Here is a 16,028-nt window from a genome sequence, read left to right as displayed (position 1 = left end):
TTTGACACCATTTTAGAACAGATATGAATGAGTCTTTTGCAAATTCACCTTACTGGAACAGTTACAAAAAAAAATACCCGTCTGTGTCATAACACGCTCTTCAGTCATGCTTCCTTTATTTTTACCCTTCAGTTCTCAGTTGTGCAAACACCCCGCTATCGCTGTCATCACAAATGCACCAAGCGGGGCTTTTTCACCTTCTGTCTGCCGTTTCTTTATAGGAAACGTCATATCGTAATTCTGCCGGGAGATTTTGAGCGCCGGTCAGTATTATGGTACCTCCTGTGGAAGTTTTTCAGACTTTTACGTGCAGATACCGTCCTAAACCTCTCCGATGGAAACGCGCCGTCAGTTTTGCCTTCCCCCCGCGACTTTCACTGCCTTCCCCTGAGACTTTCAGCCCTCAGGTTTAACCTCCGCGGCCGCCCCCCCCTCAGCTCGGGTTCGGCCCAGGACCCGCTGGGTCCCGGCGCCTCGCCCCCCGCCCGCCCGCCCGCCGCCGCCGGGTCCCGCATGGCGCAGGAAGGAGCCTGGAAAGCCCCGGGGCGGAGCGGGAAGCACGCCGACCTCGGGGCTTTCCCCGCCCGCTAGGAAAGTACCGAGCGTTCCCGCTCACCCCGACGGGGACCGAGCCCCGCTCCGGGGGGCTGAGAGGGGGCCGAGGGGCGCTGAGGACCCGCAGCTCGGCGCCTTCCCCCGGACACCACCACACAGAGGGAGGCGCAGGAAGCCCCCCGCCGCCATCTCAGGCGGGCGGGACGAAGGAGGAGGAGGCGGTGGCCGCCCTCTCCCTTCGGGCAACGCATGCGCTCCGCCGATCCCGGGGCTTTACCAGCGTCGCCACTGCCGTGGACGGAGTTCCCCGGGCCGGGGCGGTGCCCGAGGGGGCTCCGCTCCCCCTGAGCCCCGTGGCCGGGCGCCCCATATAGGCTGGGGCGCGCAGCCCGGCCGCCTGCTGCGAGGGGCCCGAGCGGAGGCTGTGAGTGAGGGGCTGCGGGCTCGGGGGTGCGGGGCGCGGCCTGCTGCGGGGCTGGCGGGGAGCTGGGGAGCCGGGGAGACGCCTCACGGAGCGGGGAGGACGGGGACAGGGACGGGGATAGGGGCAGGGGGGAAAGGAGAGGTCCTGAGGGGGCTCCGGGGCTGTGTGGCAGCTCCCCCCTGCTGCGTGTCCCCGCTCGGTGCCGGCAGCGCCTGAGCCAGCTCGCTTTCCCCTTGTGTGGTGTTGGGCTCGTTAAATATTGCTTATTTGGGCTCAATTAACTTATCGGTGTCGCTGCGGGGTAACCGGGGGGACACATGCGGTTTGGTGGCCGGGAGGTTTGTGGGCATCGAGGCTATGTAGGGATATAACGTGCGGTAATACTAGAGGAGTGTTATCAGGTAACAGCCCGAGCAGTCAGTGATTCCTAGGGATACATCATCGTGCTGTGATATAACTCGCTTATTTTGGCTTTTCCCAGTCGGGAGACGTTTTGGACTAGCGTTGTGCACAGACCTTGACATCTCAGTCCCAGCTGCACGTGGCCTTTGTGCCATTGTTAATCGCTTCCTCGGGATTAGGAAATTAGTGGGAGCACTAATAGGGTGGGTGACCGTGGTAAGCGCTAGAAAATGCAGTTTTCCTGTAGGGGACTTTTCTAAGGCTGTGTCATTGTGACAAATACATCCATTTTGAGTCTTTCCTGGAAGAACTTGCAACAAATTGATACTGCAGAACAGGTTACTATATATATATTTATATAATTATAATATATATATTTAAGAACGTGTGAACTTTGTTCTTGACTGAAATTTTTGGTGAAGTTCCAAATTTTGCTGAAGTTACCCTTTAAATATAGTCAGATCTAGCTAAATAAGAAATTTCAATAGCTGTAATATAAGCCAGTGTAATAAAATGGGATCTTTATTGGTTGAGATTCTGCAGCCTTAAGCAAATTTAAATGGGTGTACCATCTTCTGTACAAGATTTTTCCTCTATTTATGCTGATACAGCTTGTGATCGTGCAGCCTGATTCATCCATCTGCCAAATGCTTCTGCCTGTGGATTAAACAGTTTTGCATATGGGTCAGTAGCAGGGAAGTTGTGTAAAATCCATTCCATGTGACAGTACATAAAGTTGACTTCCTGAAACTAACTAGCTGACATCTCAAAAAAGCTTCCTCTGCGATTTTAGTGCTTCAGTTTGTGTAGTTCGTTTATGTAGATATTACGTGCACATCGCTTTGCATTTTTTGAAACACTACTCTTTCATCTTTACAGGTTTTGTTCCACCCAAAGGAGTTCATTGAGGCTATAGACATTTACAGTTTCTTCTTGTGAACAGTCATTATCAAATATGGAGACGTAGGCACCTTAGAAGGGACTTCAGTCTGAACTCTGGGAGGTAGTTCTGTGCACAATAAAGAAACTAAAACTTTATTTTTTTCCTTTGTTTGAGGTTTGCTTGTTTTATAAATATGGCATACAGCAAAAATTTAATTTATTGGTATAAAGCATTAGAATGTCCTGACACAAAACAGTTTATTTATGTTAAATGCGATAAGTGCATACTTGTAACTAAGGCACCAGGTTAAAACTGAAATGCTCCGTTCAGCCTTTGCTGACAGTGTTACAGACAGAAAAGCCTGAGGCTCATTAAGGCAGTATGTTCTTGTCAGAGGCAATGCATGGGATTTATGCATCTCATAGCTGAATATTTGATACACTTGAAGTTGAGTAGAAACTGACTTCTTAAGTCTTAACAATCGCTACAACAATATGCAGATGTTGAGGGTGTTTTTGTCAGTTCAGTAGTAGCAGATACACCAGATCAATCGGGTAATGTCAGTTCAGGGGCTCTTTTGAGCGTAAGAAGCTGTTACTTTCAGTTTCCTAATGAGAGTTAAAAACTAAAAGTTTGCATGTGTATAGTTGTCTAGGGCACAGTAGATCCTAAAGCACTTGACATCATTTTGAACTGTAACATACTATTTCATTTTATTTGAAGCTTCCCCCTCCACCCCCCAGTTTTAGTTTCTTTATTGACAAAGGATTTTGATAAACCCATCTGAGGTTTTGCCCTCTGGACCCAGCCTCTACTAGCCTGAGTAATTGGCGCTGCTCTCCCAGATACAAAGAACAAGGAAAGCATGTGATGCATGTGTAGTTCAAGGGGCAGTCCTTGTCCTTTTAAACATGCTTTCTTTAATTGTTGATGGGATAGATCAGCTTTTGTGCAAAAGCAGTTGTGTAGACACAAGTACAAGAACTCAGCAAATGTTTGAAGTCTATTAATCGTGGCTAATTCTATTCGTACCTGTATTGAAAGTTGCACATAAATATTTCATTTTCAGGTTCTTACTTTTGCACAGGCAGGGGTTATTCAGAATTGCCTTTAATGCACACAGCTACCTCCCAGAGGAAGACTTGTCCCATTTTTCCAACAATACTCCATTATGAACATAATGGAAAATAGCCCTCTCTTGGCTAGCATGATGAAGCAGAGCGCTCTGTGTGGTGAACTGAAATACGACGTATCCTGTGAACTCTACAGAATGTCAACGTTTTCTACTTTCCCTGTCAATGTGCCAGTGTCAGAACGGAGTCTTGCCCGGGCTGGGTTTTATTACACAGGTGTGCAAGATAAAGTTAAATGCTTCAGTTGTGGCTTGGTGTTGGACAACTGGCAGCCAGGAGATAATGCTATGGAAAAGCACAAACAGCGGTATCCTAGCTGCAGTTTTGTTCAGGACATGATTTCAGTGAACCACCTCGGGCTGTCCTCTCATTCTGCCTTTTCACCTCTGGTCACAAGCGGTCTCTCATCATCTCTACATTCCATGACGCTTTCTCCAAGCTTTGAACAAGTTGGCTATTTCAGTGGCTCTTTTTCCAGTTTTCCTCAAGACCCAGTAACTACTAGGGCTGTTGAAGACCTCTCACACTTAAGACCTAAGCCTCACAATCCTTCAATGAGTACTGAAGAGGCTAGGCTACGCACTTTTCATGCATGGCCCCTGATGTTTCTCTTGCCCGCTGATCTGGCAAAGGCTGGACTTTACTACCTGGGGACAGGAGACAAAGTTGCTTGTTTCTCCTGTGGTGGTCAGTTGAGTAACTGGGAACCAAAAGATAATGCCTTGTCAGAGCATCGGAGACACTTTCCTAACTGCCCTTTTGTGGAAAATCTCACCCGAGACCAAACAAGTTTCAATGTTTCAAATGTGAGCATGCAGACTCATGAAGCACGTGTTAAAACATTCATAAATTGGCCAACTAGGATTACAGTTCAACCAGAACAGCTTGCAGATGCTGGCTTTTACTATGTAGGTAAGTAAGAAAACCTGGTATCTCTGATTTTATTCATACTGCTGTTTCAACATTTGTTTTAAAGTAACCTGTGTAAATGTTTGCTAGATATTTCGCCTTGTTTTTTAAAGGCCGCAACGATGATGTGAAGTGTTTCTGCTGTGATGGTGGGTTAAGGTGCTGGGAATCTGGAGATGATCCATGGATTGAGCATGCAAAATGGTTTCCAAGGTAATTTGCAAACTCTTTATCACAATTTGTTCATATCCTTACTGCTTAAGTACTTTTAATTTTGGCAGCTATATGCTGCGCTGAATGTTCTTAATTTTGCCATATAGTGTACAAATTCATTCTATCACTTGGATGTATTTCATGTTCCTCTTTTTGAAAGCTCTGAAGTGCTAAAGGTGTCTTAAAATGCTTCTTCGTTAAGCATGATACTTAAGTCTTTCCCCTTCATAACTAAAAGCTGTGTGCATCCCCAAATCACTGTTAGCAAGTGATGCTGCATTCTTAGTGAGCATATGCAGATAAGGGAAGCACTCAGAAAGCAGGCGGAGGAGAAAAAAGCTTCTGAGCACTGAGGTAGAAAGAACTTAGAACTTCAGTCTAGTTCTGTGCACACACTGAATGTTCTTTAAGGAGCCTTTCGGCAGGTGTGGTTTAGTCTCCTAGGTGTAGGATGGATTGTGTAGAAGGTTTCAGTGACTGTTAACACATCTCTATTGGAAAAATGACAGAAATAACTTATGGATACATTCCCTATAATTAAATGGCAGTTGCATACCTGACTGCTGTCTGAGCCTGTGGAAATCTCCATGTTCATTAATGACAGAAATAGCTGCACTTAATTTCAGGGAAGTGAATAATTATTCTTTATGCTCCAACTAATCTTACAAAGGCAATTTACCAGCTCCTGTTGGATACAGGATGTTTTTACAGTTAAATGACACCTTTGTTTCCCTCTGTTATGCCTGGTCAATAAATGTACTTAAAAAGAGATAAAACTCTGCGTTCATGAAGCAGATCTGGCTTTGGTAGTGGTGTTGAATTTTGATAATTTTTTTAAAATGATTTGAGTAAGAGAGAGAACAATAAGAAGTTGAGTTACAAACTTTGTCACTGCACTTTGCAACGAAGCTGACATAGTATTTATGATGTGTCGTTTTGATTAAAAGTGGTAGCAGAATGTAAAGCTGCTGCATTTATGTACGTAAGACTACTGACTGCTGAACATCGTGGAAAAGCTTTATCGAAGTGTTACCAGGTACTAGGCTACATCAAGCTTCCAGTTAAGAAAACTCATCTCTTCCTTCACTCAGCATGAAATGTGCATTTAAATTACTTTGTGCTATTGTAGACAGTTTCATTCTTTGTTTTTCTTCTTATTGGGAAATAGAAAGTATAATTGAATACATTTTTGCCAATGTTTCAGGTGTGAGTATCTGCTTCGTGTAAAAGGAAGAGAGTTTGTAAGTCAGATTCAGGCCAGGTTTCCCCATCTGCTTGAACAGGTAAACCTTACTGTTTTGCAACTTTCCTTTTTCCCATGTTGAAGAGTGCTGTGTTCTTTTGGGGAGTTCCATACATCCTTCTGCCTTACTTCTATATATATTTCTACTAAGTTTCTCACATGGTAAATGCTCTTTATGGGCACAAAAAAATAAACTCGGTGCTGAACGATGGCTAAAGGAACTGAAATATTGGAACTTACCCTGTACAGGTTACTCGTGGTAGGAGTTTCACGAGAAATTATTAAGTAGGTGGTATAATATTATAGTAGTAATTCAGGGGTTATAACACCCAGTCATTTAGAGACAAACCTTTGCTCCTCATTATGAGGCAACGAGATCCTTTGAGCCTCCGTGTCAGGAGAAGGAAGTTATGATTATGTAAGTTTTGGTGAATAGTGCAGATCAGCAATTGGTATTTCAGAAACCAGTCACAGGGAGTTCTTAATTGTCTGTGCAGCTCCTCACAGCTGAATTATCGTTATCCATACAAGATATGATAAGAATAAGCCAAAATTCTCTTAATAGAAGTAGTCAGCACTAACTTTATATTGGTTATGTAGTTGAAGAAATTGAGACTTGTGTAACCATACGTAAAAATACTTAACTGATATCATTCAGATAAAAAGCCCAGCCCAACTTCTTGAGACAAGAAGTAGCTAGAAAGGTATGTAGAAGGAAAAGCAATTCGTGGATACTAATGCAATTCCATTGCATTTTACAGCTCTTGTCAACTTCTGATACACCTGTAGATGAAAACATCGATCCTCCAAGTATGTATATTAATATAACATGAAAAGCATATTTGTGAAGACCCTCAGCACTTTGCAGACTTAATGATAAACTCTCCAAAACTAATTTATTTAGCGAATCTTAGGCTTTCTTGGGAACAACAATACTATAACTGTCTATGTAACATTAAAGAACAGACTTTACGGAAGCTCCTTTGAGACATATCAGCTTTCATTTTCCGTATTTACATACTGCCATATCCTGCTTAGATTTTAGTTTTGAATGCTTGGCACTTCCTTTATTTTTTGTTTCATTGTTGGGTTAAACAGAAACAAGTCAAGCTGGAGTTTGCTAAATCGATCTGTGGTATCGACCTTGGTGGAGTAGTTGCTGAAGGTGTCATGCAGTTAATGCAACTCCATTTTTAGGCACAGAGCTAGGTAAATTGTGAGTTGAGTGGCAGTAGTTGGAGAAAGGGTAGGACAAGCTGTTAAAGTGAAGTCTTTGAGTTCCATTGTGAGTGGAGCTCCAGTTATGGTGGCAATAAACTCCTCCCACAGGGTACGTAGGAGATAATATCGTAGTCCCTGCTGGTTGAGGATGATGAGTCAGTCCCATGTGCCTGGTGCTTAGTAAGATGGATGGATTGATTAAGAGCTGAAATAGAGCAATTGCTTGCACTAGAAGCCCCAAATTTTGAGTTTCTAACTCGAGATTCAATCAAGATGCTTTTTAAGGCTAAAGTTAAACATGACTATAAGTGTGTGTGTATGGGAGGGGGGAACGACAACCTGAAGACACAATGGGAGTCTCTGATCTTTCTCTGGATTATCCTAGACTTTTTTTTTTGTGAAACCTGACATGGGTCAAAGTTTATCATGGATTCAATCCAACTGAATGCAAGTAACTAGTTTTAAAAATGGAAACCAATTACTAAAAAAAAAATCTGTTTAACCATTGAAATTACCTAGCTTTTTAGTGTTAGGTATTGCGTGTAGATAATGTTGATGTGTTGACTTGTAGGTTGTATGAGTATTCTGTTCTTTACCTTATACACAGTGATTTTCTTCTTTGATTAGTCATTCGTTTTGAACCTGGAGAGAATCATTCAGAAGATGCAATCATGATGAACACACCTGTAGTTAAAGCTGCCTTGGAGATGGGATTCAGCAGACGGCTAATAAAGCAAACAGTGCAAAGTAAAATCTTGGCCACTGAAGAAAACTACAAGACTGTTAATGATCTTGTGTCCGATTTGCTCACTGCTGAAGATGAGAAGAGGGAAGAAGAGAAAGAGAGACAGTTTGAAGAAGTGGCGTCAGGTATGCATAAGGCATGAATAAAAATGAAAGCAGAAGTGGTTTGTATTGTTCTGCTTTCTGGCATGATTTTTATAATTGTTTTTATTCACAAAGTGATTTAATTTACGTGCTCTTAGGATCAACTTCTTTAAGAGCATTATTTGGCAATCTGTATAGCTAGCAGTCTCATAATTATTTCTTTCCCTTTCTGGAAGATGATTCATAGAGGTTCCAAGAGTTTAGAATCACCTTATTCTTTCCACAGGAACAAAGCCATATTTTTTTAATAACTGTGTGCCTTTATATCACTACTAATTAAATAAATTGAAACAAAATACTTTAACATACTTTTTTTCCTTTTCCTTCTAAATTTGCCTGCTTTTTAAGGTACTTGAACTGGTGAGCCAACATTTTCCTGTTCTAGGAGCTGGCTAGCTTTTACAAATTTAGGTTCTGTAAGATTGTCAAAGGTCAGCTTTTCTGTCTGAAACCACCATGTAGGTCAGACATTGAATGGTGTTTATTTGATGCACCTTTTGTGTTCCCTATTGCTACAAGACTATGTACATTTTTTGAAGACACCCCTTTCCCCCCCCGTGTTTTTAGAGTCTTTAAAGCAGTAATGAAAGTTCTCAATTACAAGTTGAAATAAAATGGCTTCCTTCCTATTTGTATAGTCTGCCACAAAAACAGAGATGGATTCAGCCTTTAAATCTTCAAGAGACTTTGTTTTTAAAATTGTGATAGACTATATTTAAAAACTGAATCTAGTTGTGCTATGCTTCTGGCTTGCTTGCACATAATTCTGTTGGACACCTCTTAGAAAAGCTTGATCCCATCTGCACCTCAGTCATGGTTTTGACCGTCACTGACTGAAGTTAACCTGTCAATTGTCAGTGGGTTAGCATTTCTGTTATGCAGAGCTGTTCCACTTCTTTTCTTTGCAGTTCTGCAGAGAGCATGACCCGTATGAAGTTAGACAAGATCCCCTCAAACCATTTAATGTAGAGATGGGAGCAGGAGGCCTTGTAGATGAAAAGGCTTCAGCTCCAAAGCTGCTTGTATGTGGTTTTCTTAAGTATGTTCTTTATGTAAGTACCGCTAAAACTTCTTGAGGTCTTTTTAATGCTCTTTAGTAAGTGAACATTTCAAGTAGAGTTTATAGAATGTGTCGGTTACTAAGCAAAAATGCAGCTTGGAGTACTGTGTTCCTAACAAACACCCAATCCCTTTTCTATTCCAGATGATTTGACCTTAATCCGGAAGAACCGAATGGCTTTATTCCAGCGTTTAACATGTGTACTTCCAATCCTTGGTAGTTTATTGTCAGCTAAAGTGATAACGGAACTTGAGCATGACGTTATTAAACAAAAGACTCAGACAGCATTGCAAGCAAGGGAGCTGATAGACACAGTTCTAGTGAAAGGAAACGCAGCAGCCAGCATATTCAGAAACTGTCTACGAGATTGTGACCCTGTACTCTACAAAGATTTATTTGGTATGTCATTTTCCTTAAAAGGATGTAAGTTTATCAAAGACTAATTAGTCCTGTCTTTGCCATCTAAAGATAAAAGTCAAATGCTGTTGGAATGTAGACTAGTGAAATGACTCGGTTGTTCATTTTCTTTTATTTTAGTGGAGAAGAGCATGAAGTATGTTCCCACGGAAGATGTGTCAGGTATCTTAAACTCCACTTTCTTACTTTAAAGGGTATTTTGGGACAATTGACTAACATCCTAAAAAGAGATTAACTTTGGTTAAGAAATTGATTTTTTTTTTAATGCTTGACCCTCTCCCTGATTTATATTGTCAGTTTTGAGATAAGCACATCTTAAGTTCATGCGCAGGCTTGCACGCAAGTCTATATGCCTTAAGCTATACATTGTGCCTCACACAGGACCCTTTGCACTGGGAGGTTGAGTTTTCTGGAGCTCGAGAAATTCAGGCACATGCTGGGCTTGGTCCTGGTACAAGTTCTCACGAAGGCGTTTGGTAGGGATCAAGCAGTGAATAATAGGCTAGCGTTTCATAGGAGGTACCGTGATTTTTACTTTTCCAAAGTGGGTTATAGCTGTCCTAAGTTCTTGCTTGGCCAACAGCTGGATGAATAAACTTGTCAGACTTGAGTTTGAGTTAGCTCTGATTCTTACTCTTGTAGTTCAGATGCATATGAAACTTAATATGTTAACAGACTTGTGGAAAAGTACACAAATCTGAATATAGCTCACTTCCACCAGTCGTTGTGCTCTGTGCTTCTAATATCCAAACACAAAAAGTACAGCATATGCTGAAATATAAACATAAGTCTCAAGAACTATAGCTGGTCTCCAGTCCCTGAGCTGTTTGTTGTCCCTTAGAAATGGAAAGTACAGACTGGTTCCTTGCACGCTGGTTTCTGAGCTCTGGAAAGTGTGCTTATTTTCTCACTGCCATCTATATTTAGTGAACATAGTCACATTCAGTTTCACCCTTTATTTTCCAATCTACTTTCTAAGTAGAATGCACATATATTCAGGCTGCTTAAAAGGTTAACTTTTTTCCAGGTTTACCTATGGAAGAACAACTGAGGAGACTGCAGGAAGAAAGAACGTGTAAAGTTTGCATGGACAAAGAAGTTTCCATTGTTTTTATTCCATGTGGTCACCTAGTAGTATGCAAAGAATGTGCACCATCCCTCAGAAAATGCCCTATTTGCAGGGGAACGATAAAGGGCACAGTTCGTACATTTCTTTCATAAGGAAGGAAACTTGCAAAAAGTCATCCGCCAGGCACTGAAGCTTAAGCCAGCAAAGTCTTGAGAATGGAAAATTGTGTTAAAGAAGATGATTAATCAGCTACCTAACACTGTTGTGTAATGAAGTATATCAACATTATGAATATACTGGGTCTTCCTTGCCAAAGACAATTTCTATTTATAAAACTAACTCACTACTAAGGTGATGTTTCTGTAGCTTTCCTTTCTAAGGAAAGCGACTTGATTAGTATGCCCTTATCTGTTTGAATAAAAAAAAAAAGGACCTTTCTTGTCAAGTTCCTAAAATGGAGCTTGGCATAGCTCGTCATGGGTTTCTTTCATCTGGATGTGGGGTGAGCTAACCTTGGCTGCTTGCCAGGTGCCCAGCAGGCTGCACTTTCACTTACCCTCAGCAACATGAGGCAAGAAAATATGGAAAAGCCTGTTGAATCAAGATAAAGTCAGGGACATTGCTCAAACATCACTGTCATGGGTGAAACAGACTTGACAGGGAGCAAGACTAAATTAATTTATTGCCTATTAATAAGAGTAGGACAGTGAGAACTCAAAAGTGAAAAAAATACCTGCCTCGTCTTCCCAGGTTCAGCTTTACTTGTAACTCTTCTACCTCTTTCCTGCCCTTAGTGGGAGTGGGGGTTGCAGTCAGTTTGTACCACTTGTCTCTGCTGCTCCTGCCTACTTATGCTTCTCACCTGCTCCAGCATGGGTCGTTCCTCTGGGCTCCAGTTCTTCAAGAACTGTTCCGGCACAGGTCTGTACTGCGTTTCCTGGCAGAGGACTCGCACCAGTGCGTGTTCCTTTCTAGGGTGACAGCTCCTGGTGGGAGTCTTCCTCAGTGGGTGTTCCATGGGCTGCAGCCTCCTTCAGGGTGCATTCACCTGCTGTGGCGTGGTGTCTGCCACAAGCTGTAGGAAGGGTGGCTGCTCTCATGTGGTCTTCCACAGGCTGCAGGAGGACAGCCTGCTCCACCATGGTCTTTTCCACAGTCTGCAGGGCAACCTCTGCTCTGGTACCTGGAGCTCCTCCTCCCTTTCACTCCCTGACCTTGGTGGGCTGTTTAGTTCGTTTTCTCGTTTGTCTCTCACTTAGGTGCTGCTGTGCAGTTTTTTCCCTTTAATATGCCATCAGAGGTGCAACCAGGGTTGCTCACTGGCTCAGTTTTGGCCAGCAGTGAGTCCATTCTGGAACTGGCTAGGTCTCACAGAGGCCACCCCTGCAAGCCACCAAGATCCTTGTCTTGTACAGGATGTGAGGAAATAGTTAAGATGGCTGTTTATTAACAGTAAACTTCAGCTACCCGTACAGTTCTGTTTTGGCTTTCTTGTGGACAGGGTGGAGAAAAGAGGCTAACTGTTGCAGGAACAGTGAGACTTTTAAATTTTGTGTTGAGATATTTGTGTAATGTGTATTGATAATAGTTTATATGAAGGCTGAATTAAAATATTTCTACTTAGCAAATGAGTGCTTGTTCATTCTTTTCTGATTGTTGGATATTCTCTGCAGGCTGCAGTGACTTAACTCTTCCTGTTAGAAGCGGTGGTATTTTTTTTTCCTGTGCTCTTTGGAAACAGAAACAGCATCTGGTACTTCCTTCTGTCTTGATTTTTTTCAAAGAATAGAAATCCTGGCCAGATCTCAGGATCTTAGAGATGAAATGATGAAATGGAGGGTAGCTATGCAGCCACGTAACCTTTACGCTGAGGATTAAAATGTAAAAGCTACTTTTCTGTATTTGGAAGTTGACACTGATTGTGCAATTAAATAGTAGGATCTTCCAACCTCCTATGAAGTCTTGGGGCTTGTGTTATAAACTGGTAATCCAATGACTCCGGTTTCCTTAATGATTGGTTCTTCACCCTTTTCTGCTCTGGATACATGGACTTGTATATTAGATACCTACAGGGGGAAATGTGCATCGGTATTTTTCAAGGACGTAGCGTCAAACAGTGGGAGAAGAATACTACTGGGATAACTCCATCAAGTCACGCAGCATTGTCAATTTGTCAGACTTTGTGAAACCAGTCTTTCCAAGTCATGTTAATGCCCAAGTACAGGCTTCTCAGTCTTCAGACCTTCCAGCAATAAGATGCGCTTATCGGTACTTCAGTGTCTTATACTCTAGTGTGATGTGAAAATGCTGAACCTCAGGTTCCAGGATGAGTGTGCACATGTAACTGGTTCTCATCACGTCATGTGTGGCTCTTATCTGTACCCGTTATCTTTTGCAAAAGGAGCACCTTGTGTATGAAGGTAGTGACTTCTATACCTAAGAAAGAACGTGTGCAGGCGATGCACGTTGTGCTGGTTGTAGTGCCTTACCCTGCGAAACGGTTGCTTGGTGTTTAGAGCAAGACCTACATTAAACAGGGAGGTGCTTGTCACTAGCAAATAAATTTCCATTCATAGTTAGAGATGTCACGTGGTTGGCACCTGTACACATCTTTCCTATTGTACATCTGCACTGTAATTTAATGAAAGCGTCCCATCTAAGTCTCGAAAAGAAACCTCCGGGTCTCCTGGCTTAACCAGCTGCTGTCTTGGGAAAGCTTCCCGTTGAGTTCGGAATTTAGGCTGCGTGGAGCTACCACTATGTTAACAATCGCAGCCACAGCATTGAATCGGAGTTCTGGCTAGCTAAAAAGGGAAACAAACAAACAAACAAAAAAAAAAAACAAAAGCCATGTCATTTTGTTTGAGTTAATTATGCAAATGAGACTGATTTTAGCAGACTGTGTGTTATTACACCAGTAGTACTGTAAATCACTAAATTTAGTGGGGCAATTCTGCAAAGGAAGATACAAATGCATTTTGGTTTTCATCTGCTGGTCTTTGCCCTGCCTCCAAGCAGTTTGTAGAGTCCCTTTTAGGGCAATACTGGAGATAAGATCTTTGAAGTACCCTTGCTTTGCTGTCTGGGGGATTGAGGAGAGGGGACGAATCGATTGGTTCTCTATCTATTTTTAGTGTGAAATCAGTGACACTGACTTGTGGCCTCATCCATTCTTCCATAATTTCTGCAGTGTTGTGCTTAATGCTGTGCAGTAGCTGGCACCCTGCTTCCTGTAATGCTTTGACATACATACCTTGCAGTACATAGGATTCTTTAACTGTACATTTATCCAGCTGTATTATATGTACATAACCTTCTTTTAATTTTGCAGTTTAAAAGTGAAAATATTTCAAGCATTGCATGTAGTTTTAAGCAGCTTTGATTAACATCCTTTCGCTCTTCTGCTTTTGAAGTTTCTAAAGGCGCTTTTGTATTATGCAGCAACTTAAGTTGCAAAGGATTATAAAAAGCTTGATAAAGCGTAATGTGCATGATTTGAAATTTACGTTCAAATTTATGTTCATTTATTGCTCAGAAAGCAATAATAGTAGTACCATGTAAACTTTCTACCAATTAAGATGAGAGTTGGTAGGAGAACTGGAGGGGTCAGGCTCACATGAAGTGTTACCATGTAAGCCCTGTGCTTGAACAGGGAGCTGGGGAAGACTAAAACGTGATGCGTGGTGCCAGGACAAGAAGCAGTGGGCACAAACTGGCACACGGGAGGCTCCCTCTGACCACCAGGCTGTACTCCTGTGCTGTTTGAGTGATGGAGCCCTGGCACAGGCTGCCCAGAGGCTGTGGGGTTTCCTCCTCCACCAAGCACCCGAACCACTTTCTGAGAAGTGGAAGAACTTGACCTAGAAACTGCTGGGTAAAATCCGTTGACCTAGTTTTGGCAGGGAGGCTAATGTAGGTTGCAGCTTTCCATTACTCCCTGCTGTGATGGTTGTGGTTGCCCTGATGGGTAATGCTCTACATTTGAGCAGTTACACTTGTAACTAGCAGTTACGCTCATAACTAGCTAGTTGTGAACTACTTGACCATGCTCACACTTCTTTCCATGTCCATCTCCTTTGAAAGCATTTTCCAAAGCTTCCACTGGGAAAGCTCAAGAGCTGTGTCTTTTTGGCAGTGCTGACACAGTAAACGGTTGGTGACCAGCAGCTCACAGGAGTCTTCCAGGAGGCAGCAGCCAGCAGCCCTTCCACCCGCCTGGCTCCCTGCTGCCAGATGTCAGCGCTCCACATCCACCACGTGGCTCGAGCTGGCAGCAGGCATTCATATGGCTTACAGGTGGAAGGTGAGACCTTCAGCGTCACTGGTGTTCGGTGGCCAGGTCTGCGCTAAGATAAAGCTAGAAGGCAATATTCCCAGCTGCTATAAATGAGCAGTGGCTTTACTTGAGTGAAGCCACTTATCTGCAAAGGCTCTAGCCCAGAGCAGTTGCAGTTTACGATACTGGCTTGAGATACTGCAAGGCACAACAGCACAAGTAGCAGCTGGCTCTTTTGTAAAGCTAGTGCTAAGAAATGTTATAATTATTTAGGAGTTTCCTGCTGTTTTTTGTTTTTGGACTGGATGTGTATCTGTCTTTTACTTGTTTTTAAGCATTGACCAGGAAGCAGAGCTCTCTTCAAATTGAAGATAGCATGCGGTCCTAGTATCCTAGAACTTGCCAAAGCTTTCTGTGCTCATGTGCTTTCAGGTAGTGTATGGACCTCTTCAGAACAAAGACCTCTTCCTTTCAGATCTGCACAGTTTGCCTTACCGATGCTCTACTCTTTCCACAGAAAGAGAAATGAGAAATACTGGGTAGTCATGGAGAATAGGATATTAGTTAGGGTTGTGATTTGGCCAGTGGACGATAGCTTCAATTGTCGGTGAAAAATAAAGTATTTAGAAAAGATTGTCAAGTATGCAACAATAGTAGTAAGAAAGTACCCCCATTTGCACAGACGCTTGTTGGTTTTCTATTTTTATGAACCCTGTCTTCCTCAGTTTTTCTTCTAAAACTTCAGAAGCATCCTTCAACTGATTGCTGGCCAGGTTCAATGCCATGGTTTCCAAGCTGCTTGAAACTTTCCATTGATAAGGTCAGAACAAATAACAGACAAATTCTTTAAGTATCAGAGTGAGATTATATTACTCATTGGTCTTCTAAACAGGTTCTTAAGAACCTCCAGAACTTAGTCCCTCTTATTCTTTCAATTTTTGGAGTTACTGGATATGACATTTTGAAGTGTAGCGATGACCTGGCATTGAAGGATAAGGTTCGTCATTGTTCAAAGTGCCTTACAGTGACACAAACACTATAAATTCTAATTCAGGCGCACGCTTAGACACTAGGATGAACACAAGGAATTGGCAGGCCCGCTCTGTGCTCTCTGTGAGAACAGTTGAATGCAGACCTAAATTCATTTAGGTTTCCTGTCTTTAAGACTGCCATCTCTGTCACGCACGTCAGGGTTTGCTGGTTTGCTCTAAATGGCTGAGTGTCGTACAGAGAACGTTTATGTTCTCCCCAGGTCTGTTTTCATTCTTATCCACTCCTGTAGACACTTACCTGTATTCTCCTTATTTTGCTTTTGGCAATATTTGATTTATAAGA

The 16,028-nt window shown here is 42.5% G+C and overlaps 1 protein-coding gene across 1 annotated transcript; it reads left to right on the top strand.

The window, feature by feature from the left end:
• The first annotated feature begins 830 nt into the window (after nt 1-830).
• On the top strand, nt 831-12,045 carry BIRC2 (baculoviral IAP repeat containing 2). The gene is made up of 9 exons (XM_048078194.2): nt 831-979; nt 2,261-4,309; nt 4,420-4,519; nt 5,724-5,802; nt 6,524-6,572; nt 7,611-7,853; nt 9,076-9,330; nt 9,469-9,510; nt 10,376-12,045. Exons 2-9 carry the CDS (start codon nt 3,436-3,438, stop codon nt 10,567-10,569), a joined length of 1,836 nt encoding a protein of 611 aa, XP_047934151.1. The 5' UTR covers nt 831-979; nt 2,261-3,435; the 3' UTR covers nt 10,570-12,045.
• The last annotated feature ends 3,983 nt before the right edge of the window (nt 12,046-16,028 follow it).

This window comes from Anser cygnoides, chromosome 1 (genome assembly GCF_040182565.1).
Source record: "Anser cygnoides isolate HZ-2024a breed goose chromosome 1, Taihu_goose_T2T_genome, whole genome shotgun sequence".
Taxonomy (NCBI): domain Eukaryota; kingdom Metazoa; phylum Chordata; class Aves; order Anseriformes; family Anatidae; genus Anser; species Anser cygnoides.
This window is presented reverse-complemented; position numbering and strand designations above follow the sequence as displayed.